Here is a 10,730-nt window from a genome sequence, read left to right as displayed (position 1 = left end):
CAAGTTCTTCTGCAGGTAAACTCTAATCGGTGGAAATTATGCTTTATTTAATACTACAACATCTATTCCCAATCTAGATTACTACGGGTCCGTATCTTCACACAGATAGTGTGAGCCTTATCCTTTCTTTTTTTCCCTATAGCAACCAACATAATTCATCTTATTAATTTGTTTCGTTTCTAGTGCACTTCTATGGCACCGGCTTATGGGAAGTACTGTACTTGCCGTAACTCAAGAGTCTAACCCAAATTTGCGTGTATATGCTCACTGTGCGAAGAAAAAGGTAAGCCAACTTTGATAGAGCGAACTTTTCATTTATCAAATTATTTACTTTTATTAAATGTTATTAGCATCATTTTCTCTCTTGTAGCCTGGGATTTCTATCTTTTTTATTAACTTGTCGAAAGATAGCTCGTTCAACGTCACCGTTTCAAATTACGAGCACCAGAGTCGTAATTCGAGATCCACGGATGTTGCGAAGCCTGAATTTAGAGGTTCCAAGGATAGAGAGGAGTATCATTTGGCTGCGCTAGCTAGAAATATACAAGGTCAAATCGTGTTGCTAAATGACGTTCCAATGATTCCAACAGAAACATTCGACATTCCGACGATGGAACCAAAGCTTGTCAATGCTTCCACGCCCATCTCTATTGCAGCTCATTCCATAGTCTATGTAACCATCAGAGACTTTCAAGCCCCTGCCTGTGCTTAAATTACATCATTACTTTATCTAAAATGTAATACCTTTAAACCCTGCTTGAACTTTTAGAATGTGACAAGAGTTTCTAACTTATTTTTCCAGTTGTTACTATTGTTCTTAGTTATGTACAAATTTTTAGATTTTAGTATCCCTCGATTTTTCTACCTTTATCTCAATTCATTTCTTACTATGTTTTGCATGGACAAAAAAATCCACCGGGAATAAATCACTCAGTGTCGCTTTTATATTAGATTCGGCATGTTTCCAATGTTTGTTTTTTCCATCTACATCATTTCCCTACATCTTCTGTCACAAGTTGCCTAGTGCAATTTCAAATTTAAAGACAGTGTCCTACATGTGTTAATGATAAAGATGAACACAATAAAATGTAATACAATTAATCGAAACTCATTTAGTTACCTTAGAAATACCTTTTTTTCCAAATATTACAACATAACAAAAAATAAGAATTAAATGAACGCTATTTGAAGAAAATAATATTCCTTTTCAATGTTTGGCGAAAAGAAACTTTATTAAGGACAACAAACGCCCTCTTTTGTCTGGGGCCGTTGTGGAACTGGTATAGGCCTATCCTGGTTGAAGATTGAAATTGTTCTACTTCAACCTCCTCATTCTGATTTTGTGGGATTTGAGTACTCTTTCCACTCGTGCCTTGGATGCCTAATTTGAGTAGCCAATTCGTTCATAACTTTCCCACAGCTTGTTTTGTTCTTTTATTCTTGTTTTTTGTATATGATGCTTCCTCTTTTACTTCTTTTAGTTAGTAGGGAAAAATAACACAGAAGGTCCTTGTACAAAAGAGTCAAGACCTATTTAGTCCATGTACTATAAGAGAGTGTGCAAAAAGGGCAATTAATGACGAAATTGACTATTTACGTCAATAAAATGTTAGGACACGAGGAATTCAGTCCATCTCAAGTTAAAATAGGGTAATATAATCCCCATATTATTCAAATGTGTGGAAAAAGGGATAATTGAATAGGGGGTTAACTCCTCTCGTTTGTAAAAAAAATGGTTCAGAGAAAAACAAGATAGGTGCAAATGTGAAAAAAATACATCTACACAATATAATCATCAGTTGGTAGAGTTTCATAAATTAAAAAAACATAAATAATTCAAACAACTTTATATCAAATAAAAAAGTTTATAAACATTCAAACATATGTAATTAATAGTTTTTAGTAATTTTGAATTGTCAGTAACCTCGAATTTCGATGGAAAATATACTATGCAAATTTTAAATAAAGAATTTTGTACTACTTCGCCAACAGAGCCAAGTGTCAAATCTACTAGGTAGGTGGCTTAGCTATTGGGGTTTTATTGTATAAAAGGTGAAATATGGGCACTTGGGCGGCATTTGTTCTTCCCTAATTGGTTTTGAATTTTCAATATAACAAAAGGACAAAAAATTTTAGGAAAATAAAATAAAAAATCCCTATAGGGTTTGGATTTTAGGTTATAACGGTTTGATTTTTTATGCGTTTCATTACACTGAAAACAAAAGCAAGTCTTTCTTTGTCTTGGTAGTTCATGTCATCGTCGTTAAGATGTGCTTTGTAAAGGCCCGGTGTAAAATTCTCAAAACCAACAATTCCTTCTCTTATGAAAACCCAGTGGTCTATCATTTCTATAAAATAAAGGGAAAAAAAACTTTCTACTGAAATCTATATATGATAGAATTGATTTAAAATATATATTACTTTCAATTATCGAGTAAATTAAAACAACTCTGAAAGTTCTTTTATGTACGCAAATATTTTATGATACGATAGAGTTTATGAAAATTCATGAAAGAGGTTTAGGGTTTTGGAGCGAACGTAGATAGCTCCTCTTCGGAAAATTTCCGAAGAAAAAATTGTGGGAATCTTTTTCAAATATGCTACTACTGTCGACACGGAATTTCTAACGTTTCAAGTTTAATGATAGGTTTAATTATTGCAATAATATAATCTCTGCATATTTCCTTAACATGCAATATTTACTTGTTAAAATATTATTCAAAATACAATTTTCCTTGTGACAAAACCCACATTCCTATTCCATTGACAATATGAACAACAAGACATACAAGCTAAAGAAACAACACAAGCCTTTAATTTTGAATTTAAATGGTAGACGGCCCAAAAGTGGTTTTAAAATGAAATTTCCTTGCCAACTAACAAGATGGAATTATTATCTCGACCGTAGTTGAAAAGGAATTAGTTGCAGCTGCAAAACTGTAACTTTTAAACAAAATGATCATGATGCCTTTACCACGATTAAATTTCCTAACCAATTTTAAATTCGTATATAATTGTAACAAACTTTTAATACATGCATATATATAAACGCATGCATGATTACAATTGCATTACCCTCAATTCTTCCCGCTCTTTCCTAATATCTAGATGTCGTGAATATGGATTTGAAATGCATATTCAGCCTAGCAATCCTTGTTTCCCAGATATCGCTTTCATCGATGCAAAATGTGAACGTTGTGATTCAAGGAGCAACATCAAGTGGTGAAACAGATGATAACTTTGTATGCGCTACATTGGATTGGCGGCCCACTGAAAAATGCAACTACAATTAATGTCCTTGGGGAAAGGATGGACTATTAAATTTGGTAAGAATATTTTATTGTGTGTGTATGAACAATGTCTTTTACATAAATTTTGACTTTTCTTGTACTTTATGTTTTTCGTAGGATTTGAAAAAGAAGGGTCTGATAAATGTAATAAAAGGTGAGTTCTACGTATATAATATTACATGTCTCTATCATTAATTCATGCATGGTAGTCCAAATGAGATTGCAAATATTTCGATTCGAATACTGTTAAAAGCCACCTCGTAAGAGTGGTTGTCTGAACGAGTTGGACTAAACTTGGTACAAAGCTGGTAAGAACAATTTCAGACTAATTTTTGAAATTACTTTCTGCATTCAATCCTTTAAGAATTAAAGTTGGTGGGTCGTTGCAAGATCAAGTGGTGTACGGAGTAGGAGGAGTTAAGAATTGCCCCAATTTCATGAAAAATGAAGATAGTTTATTCGGATTCTCTCAGGGCTGCCTTCCCTTGGAAAGATGGGACGAACTCAATAAATTTTTCAATCAAACTAGAAATATTCCGAAAAATAATTAAACATTCCATTTTTTTTCTTAGTAAAGACATTGACTTTATTGATATGACATTTTGAAGAGTAAAGGTTACGTTTGGGTTGAATGCTCTTTTCGGAAGAAATCGGTCACAAATCGAAAAGGGTCTTTGGGTTGGCGATTGGAAATTGCAAAATGCAAGGGATTTCATGAAGTATACTATTTCCAAGGGATACAAAGTTGATTCTTATGAATTTGGTAACTAAATTTGTTTTCCCGAAGCTCTGCATAAGATTATTTTTCATTATACTTTTCGAATTGTACTTTAATCAATTTATTATTTCAGGAAATCAACTCTCCGGAGCTGGGATGGGTGCAAGCGTTGAGGCTAAACAATATGGAAAAGACATAGTAGTACTTAAGAATCTAGTGAAAGAATTACACCCATATCCCAAAACTCAACCAAAAGTTTTAGGTTCTAGTGGCTATTATGATGAGAAATGGTTTAATTCCTTCCTAGAAGTTTCAGGACATGATGTTGTTGATGGAGTTACACACCATATCTATAATCTTGGACCTGGTATCCAAATATGTCTCAATTCAGTGTTCATTGAAGAGTTTTTAGAGGCTTACTTATTACTAGTAGGGTCAGTTTCTTAATTCGATGGATGCATATGCAGGTGATGATCCAAACATGATTACCAAGATTCAAGATCCATCTTACTTAAATCAGGTTACCGAAACCTATAAAGGTGTTTTGAATATTGTCAACAAGTTTAAACCGCAGTCGGGAGCTTGGGTTTCTGAATCTGGCGGAGCTCTTCACGGCGGTGCTAAAGATTTGTCCCCAACCTTTGCTGATGGATTTTGGTAATATTTTTCTTTCCTTTTCTTCTACCTCTACCTTTTCTTTGTGTCTAATAAAACACGAGGTTGAACTTTTCTCCCTTAACAGGTATCTTGATCAATTTGGAATGGCTTCAACCTACAATCGCAAGGTCTTCTGCAGGCAAACTCTAATCGGAGGAAATTATGCTTTACTTAGTACTACAACATCTATTCCCAATCCAGATTACTACGGGTCCGTATCTTCACACAGATAGTGTGAGCCTTATCCTTTCTTTTTTTCCCTATAGCAACCAACATAATTCATCTTATTAATTTGTTTCGTTTCTAGTGCACTTCTATGGCACCGGCTTATGGGAAGTACTGTACTTGCCGTAACTCAAGAGTCTAACCCAAATTTGCGTGTATATGCTCACTGTGCGAAGAAAAAGGTAAGCCAACTTTGATAGAGCAAACTTTTCGTTTGTCAAATTATTTACTTTTATTAAATGTTATTAGCATCATTTTCTCTCTTGTATCCTGGGATTTCTATCATTTTTATTAACTTGTCGAAAGATAGCTCATTCAACGTCACACTTTCAAATTACGAGCACCAGAGTTGTAATTTGAGATCCACGGATGTTGCGAAGCCTGAATTTAGAGGTTCCAAGGATAGAGAGGAGTATCATTTGGCTGCGCTAGCTGGAAATATACAAGGTCAAATCGTGTTGCTAAATGACGTTCCAATGGTTCCAACAGAAATATTCGACATTTCGGCGATGGAACCAAAGCTTGTCAATGCTTCCACGCCCATCTCTATTGCAGCTCATTCCATAGTCTATGTAACCATCAGAGACTTTCAAGCCCCTGCCTGTGCTTAAATTACATCATTACTTTATCTAAAATGTAATACCTTTAAACCCTACTTGAACTTTTAGAATGTGACAAGAGTTTCTAACTTATTTTTCTAGTTGTTACTATTGTTCTTAGTTATGTACGAATTTTTAGATTTTAGTATCCCTCGATTTTTCTACCTTTATCTCAATTCATTTCTTACTATATTTTGCATGGACAAAAAAATCCACCGGGAATAAATCACTCACTGTCACTTTTATATTAGATTCGGCATGTTTCCAATGTTTGTTTTTTTCCATCTACATCATTTCCCTACATCTTCTGTCACAAGTTGCCTAGTGCAATTTCAAATTTAAAGACAGTGTCCTACAGGTGTTAGTGATAAAGATGAACACAATAAAATGTAATACAATTAATTGAAACTCATTTAGTTACCTTAGAAATACCTTTTTTTCCAAATATTACAACATAACAAAAATAAGAATTAAATGAACGTTATTTGAAGAAAATAATATTCCTTTTCAATGTTTGGCGAAAAGAAACTTTATTAAGGATAACAAACGCCCTCTTTTGTCTGGGGCCATTGTGGAACTGGTATAGGCCTATCCTTGTTGAAGATTGAAATTGTTCTACTTCAACTTCCTCATTCTGATTTTGTGGGATTTGAGTACTCTTTCCACTCGTGCCTTGGATGCCTAATTTGAGTAGCCAATTCGTTCATAACTTTCCCACGGCTTGTTTTGTTCTTTTATTCTTGTTTTCTGTATATGATGCTTCCTCTTTTACTTCTTTAGTTAGTAGGGAAAAATAACACAGAAGGTCCTTGTACAAAAGAGTCAAGACCTATTTAGTCCATGTACTATAAGAGAGTGTGCAAAAAAGGGCAATTAATGACGAAATTGACTATTTACGTCAATAAAATGTTAGGACACGAGGAATTCAGTCCATCTCAAGTTAAAATAGGGTAATATAATCCCCATATTATTCAAATGTGTGGAAAAAAGGATAATTGAATAGGGGGTTAACTCCTCTCGTTTGTAAAAAAAATGGTTCAGAGAAAAACAAGATAGGTGCAAATGTGAAAAAAATACATCTACACAATATAATCATCAGTTGGTAGAGTTTCATAAATTAAAAAAACATAAATAATTCAAACAACTTTATATCAAATAAAAAAGTTTATAAACATTCAAACATATGTAATTAATAGTTTTTAGTAATTTTGAATTGTCAGTAACCTCGAATTTCGATGGAAAATATACTATGCAAATTTTAAATAAAGAATTTTGTACTACTTCGCCAACAGAGCCAAGTGTCAAATCTACTAGGTAGGTGGCTTAGCTATTGGGGTTTTATTGTATAAAAGGTGAAATATGGGCACTTGGGCGGCATTTGTTCTTCCCTAATTGGTTTGAATTTTCAATATAACAAAAGGACAAAAAATTTTAGGAAAATAAAATAAAAAATCCCTATAGGGTTTGGATTTTAGGTTATAACGGTTTGATTTTTTATGCGTTTCATTACACTGAAAACAAAAGCAAGTCTTTCTTTGTCTTGGTAGTTCATGTCATCGTCGTTAAGATGTGCTTTGTAAAGGCCCGGTGTAAAATTCTCAAAACCAACAATTCCTTCTCTTATGAAAACCCAGTGGTCTATCATTTCTATAAAATAAAGGGAAAAAAAACTTTCTACTGAAATCTATATATGATAGAATTGATTTAAAATATATATTACTTTCAATTATCGAGTAAATTAAAACAACTCTGAAAGTTCTTTTATGTACGCAAATATTTTATGATACGATAGAGTTTATGAAAATTCATGAAAGAGGTTTAGGGTTTTGGAGCGAACGTAGATAGCTCCTCTTCGGAAAATTTCCGAAGAAAAAATTGTGGGAATCTTTTTCAAATATGCTACTACTGTCGACACGGAATTTCTAACGTTTCAAGTTTAATGATAGGTTTAATTATTGCAATAATATAATCTCTGCATATTTCCTTAACATGCAATATTTACTTGTTAAAATATTATTCAAAATACAATTTTCCTTGTGACAAAACCCACATTCCTATTCCATTGACAATATGAACAACAAGACATACAAGCTAAAGAAACAACACAAGCCTTTAATTTTGAATTTAAATGGTAGACGGCCCAAAAGTGGTTTTAAAATGAAATTTCCTTGCCAACTAACAAGATGGAATTATTATCTCGACCGTAGTTGAAAAGGAATTAGTTGCAGCTGCAAAACTGTAACTTTTAAACAAAATGATCATGATGCCTTTACCACGATTAAATTTCCTAACCAATTTTAAATTCGTATATAATTGTAACAAACTTTTAATACACGCATATATATAAACGCATGCATGATTACAATTGCATTACCCTCAATTCTTCCCGCTCTTTCCTAATATCTAGATGTCGTGAATATGGATTTGAAATGCATATTCAGCCTAGCAATCCTTGTTTCCCAGATATCGCTTTCATCGATGCAAAATGTGAACGTTGTGATTCAAGGAGCAACATCAAGTGGTGAAACAGATGATAACTTTGTATGCGCTACATTGGATTGGCGGCCCACTGAAAAATGCAACTACAATTAATGTCCTTGGGGAAAGGATGGACTATTAAATTTGGTAAGAATATTTTATTGTGTGTGTATGAACAATGTCTTTTACATAAATTTTGACTTTTCTTGTACTTTATGTTTTTCGTAGGATTTGAAAAAGAAGGGTCTGATAAATGTAATAAAAGGTGAGTTCTACGTATATAATATTACATGTCTCTATCATTAATTCATGCATGGTAGTCCAAATGAGATTGCAAATATTTCGATTCGAATACTGTTAAAAGCCACCTCGTAAGAATGGTTGTCTGAACGAGTTGGACTAAACTTGGTACAAAGCTGGTAAGAACAATTTCAGACTAATTTTTGAAATTACTTTCTGCATTCAATCCTTTAAGAATTAAAGTTGGTGGGTCGTTGCAAGATCAAGTGGTGTACGGAGTAGGAGGAGTTAAGAATTGCCCCAATTTCATGAAAAATGAAGATAGTTTATTCGGATTCTCTCAGGGCTGCCTTCCCTTGGAAAGATGGGACGAACTCAATAAATTTTTCAATCAAACTAGAAATATTCCGAAAAATAATTAAACATTCCATTTTTTTTCTTAGTAAAGACATTGACTTTATTGATATGACATTTTGAAGAGTAAAGGTTACGTTTGGGTTGAATGCTCTTTTCGGAAGAAATCGGTCACAAATCGAAAAGGGTCTTTGGGTTGGCGATTGGAAATTGCAAAATGCAAGGGATTTCATGAAGTATACTATTTCCAAGGGATACAAAGTTGATTCTTATGAATTTGGTAACTAAATTTGTTTTCCCGAAGCTCTGCATAAGATTATTTTTCATTATACTTTTCGAATTGTACTTTAATCAATTTATTATTTCAGGAAATCAACTCTCCGGAGCTGGGATGGGTGCAAGCGTTGAGGCTAAACAATATGGAAAAGACATAGTAGTACTTAAGAATCTAGTGAAAGAATTACACCCATATCCCAAAACTCAACCAAAAGTTTTAGGTTCTAGTGGCTATTATGATGAGAAATGGTTTAATTCCTTCCTAGAAGTTTCAGGACATGATGTTGTTGATGGAGTTACACACCATATCTATAATCTTGGACCTGGTATCCAAATATGTCTCAATTCAGTGTTCATTGAAGAGTTTTTAGAGGCTTACTTATTACTAGTAGGGTCAGTTTCTTAATTCGATGGATGCATATGCAGGTGATGATCCAAACATGATTACCAAGATTCAAGATCCATCTTACTTAAATCAGGTTACCGAAACCTATAAAGGTGTTTTGAATATTGTCAACAAGTTTAAACCGCAGTCGGGAGCTTGGGTTTCTGAATCTGGCGGAGCTCTTCACGGCGGTGCTAAAGATTTGTCCCCAACCTTTGCTGATGGATTTTGGTAATATTTTTCTTTCCTTTTCTTCTACCTCTACCTTTTCTTTGTGTCTAATAAAACACGAGGTTGAACTTTTCTCCCTTAACAGGTATCTTGATCAATTTGGAATGGCTTCAACCTACAATCGCAAGGTCTTCTGCAGGCAAACTCTAATCGGAGGAAATTATGCTTTACTTAGTACTACAACATCTATTCCCAATCCAGATTACTACGGGTCCGTATCTTCACACAGATAGTGTGAGCCTTATCCTTTCTTTTTTTCCCTATAGCAACCAACATAATTCATCTTATTAATTTGTTTCGTTTCTAGTGCACTTCTATGGCACCGGCTTATGGGAAGTACTGTACTTGCCGTAACTCAAGAGTCTAACCCAAATTTGCGTGTATATGCTCACTGTGCGAAGAAAAAGGTAAGCCAACTTTGATAGAGCAAACTTTTCGTTTGTCAAATTATTTACTTTTATTAAATGTTATTAGCATCATTTTCTCTCTTGTATCCTGGGATTTCTATCATTTTTATTAACTTGTCGAAAGATAGCTCATTCAACGTCACACTTTCAAATTACGAGCACCAGAGTTGTAATTTGAGATCCACGGATGTTGCGAAGCCTGAATTTAGAGGTTCCAAGGATAGAGAGGAGTATCATTTGGCTGCGCTAGCTGGAAATATACAAGGTCAAATCGTGTTGCTAAATGACGTTCCAATGGTTCCAACAGAAATATTCGACATTTCGGCGATGGAACCAAAGCTTGTCAATGCTTCCACGCCCATCTCTATTGCAGCTCATTCCATAGTCTATGTAACCATCAGAGACTTTCAAGCCCCTGCCTGTGCTTAAATTACATCATTACTTTATCTAAAATGTAATACCTTTAAACCCTACTTGAACTTTTAGAATGTGACAAGAGTTTCTAACTTATTTTTCTAGTTGTTACTATTGTTCTTAGTTATGTACGAATTTTTAGATTTTAGTATCCCTCGATTTTTCTACCTTTATCTCAATTCATTTCTTACTATATTTTGCATGGACAAAAAATCCACCGGGAATAAATCACTCACTGTCACTTTTATATTAGATTCGGCATGTTTCCAATGTTTGTTTTTTCCATCTACATCATTTCCCTACATCTTCTGTCACAAGTTGCCTAGTGCAATTTCAAATTTAAAGACAGTGTCCTACAGGTGTTAGTGATAAAGATGAACACAATAAAATGTAATACAATTAATTGAAACTCATTTAGTTACCTTAGAAATACCTTTTTTTCCAAATATTACAACA

At 33.9% G+C, this 10,730-nt stretch overlaps 2 protein-coding genes across 2 annotated transcripts; both read left to right on the top strand.

Annotated features, from left to right (window-relative positions):
- Positions 1–3,119: 3,119 nt before the first annotated feature.
- Positions 3,120–5,501, top strand: LOC121206752 (heparanase-like protein 2). Its single transcript, XM_041077828.1, has 9 exons — positions 3,120–3,222; positions 3,408–3,444; positions 3,655–3,825; positions 3,905–4,053; positions 4,142–4,446; positions 4,529–4,665; positions 4,751–4,876; positions 4,973–5,072; positions 5,238–5,501. The coding sequence occupies exons 1-9, from the start codon at positions 3,120–3,122 to the stop codon at positions 5,499–5,501; spliced, it is 1,392 nt and encodes a 463-aa protein (XP_040933762.1).
- A 2,406-nt stretch (positions 5,502–7,907) lies between these two features.
- Positions 7,908–10,289, top strand: LOC121206751 (heparanase-like protein 2). Its single transcript, XM_041077827.1, has 9 exons — positions 7,908–8,010; positions 8,196–8,232; positions 8,443–8,613; positions 8,693–8,841; positions 8,930–9,234; positions 9,317–9,453; positions 9,539–9,664; positions 9,761–9,860; positions 10,026–10,289. Exons 1-9 carry the CDS (start codon positions 7,908–7,910, stop codon positions 10,287–10,289), a joined length of 1,392 nt encoding a protein of 463 aa, XP_040933761.1.
- The last annotated feature ends 441 nt before the right edge of the window (positions 10,290–10,730 follow it).

The sequence above is a fragment of the Gossypium hirsutum genome, chromosome A09 (assembly GCF_007990345.1).
Source record: "Gossypium hirsutum isolate 1008001.06 chromosome A09, Gossypium_hirsutum_v2.1, whole genome shotgun sequence".
Taxonomy (NCBI): Eukaryota; Viridiplantae; Streptophyta; class Magnoliopsida; order Malvales; family Malvaceae; genus Gossypium; species Gossypium hirsutum.
The sequence above is the reverse complement of the archived record's forward strand: the minus strand, read 5'-3'. Positions and strand labels throughout refer to the sequence as shown.

Excerpts from the sequence above, each read along its gene's own strand:
- LOC121206751 (XM_041077827.1), top strand. The coding sequence starts at position 7,908 with ATGGATTTGAAATGCATATTCAGCCTAGCAATCCTTGTTTCCCAGATA. Across the intron at positions 8,011-8,195 it reads TCAAGGAGCAACATCAAGTG|GATTTGAAAAAGAAGGGTCT; the intron begins GTGAAACAGATG and ends TGTTTTTCGTAG. Across the intron at positions 9,454-9,538 it reads ACCTTTGCTGATGGATTTTG|GTATCTTGATCAATTTGGAA; the intron begins GTAATATTTTTC and ends CTCCCTTAACAG.
- LOC121206752 (XM_041077828.1), top strand. The coding sequence starts at position 3,120 with ATGGATTTGAAATGCATATTCAGCCTAGCAATCCTTGTTTCCCAGATA. Across the intron at positions 3,445-3,654 it reads TCTGATAAATGTAATAAAAG|AATTAAAGTTGGTGGGTCGT; the intron begins GTGAGTTCTACG and ends CAATCCTTTAAG. Across the intron at positions 3,826-3,904 it reads TTCAATCAAACTAGAAATAT|GGTTACGTTTGGGTTGAATG; the intron begins TCCGAAAAATAA and ends TTGAAGAGTAAA.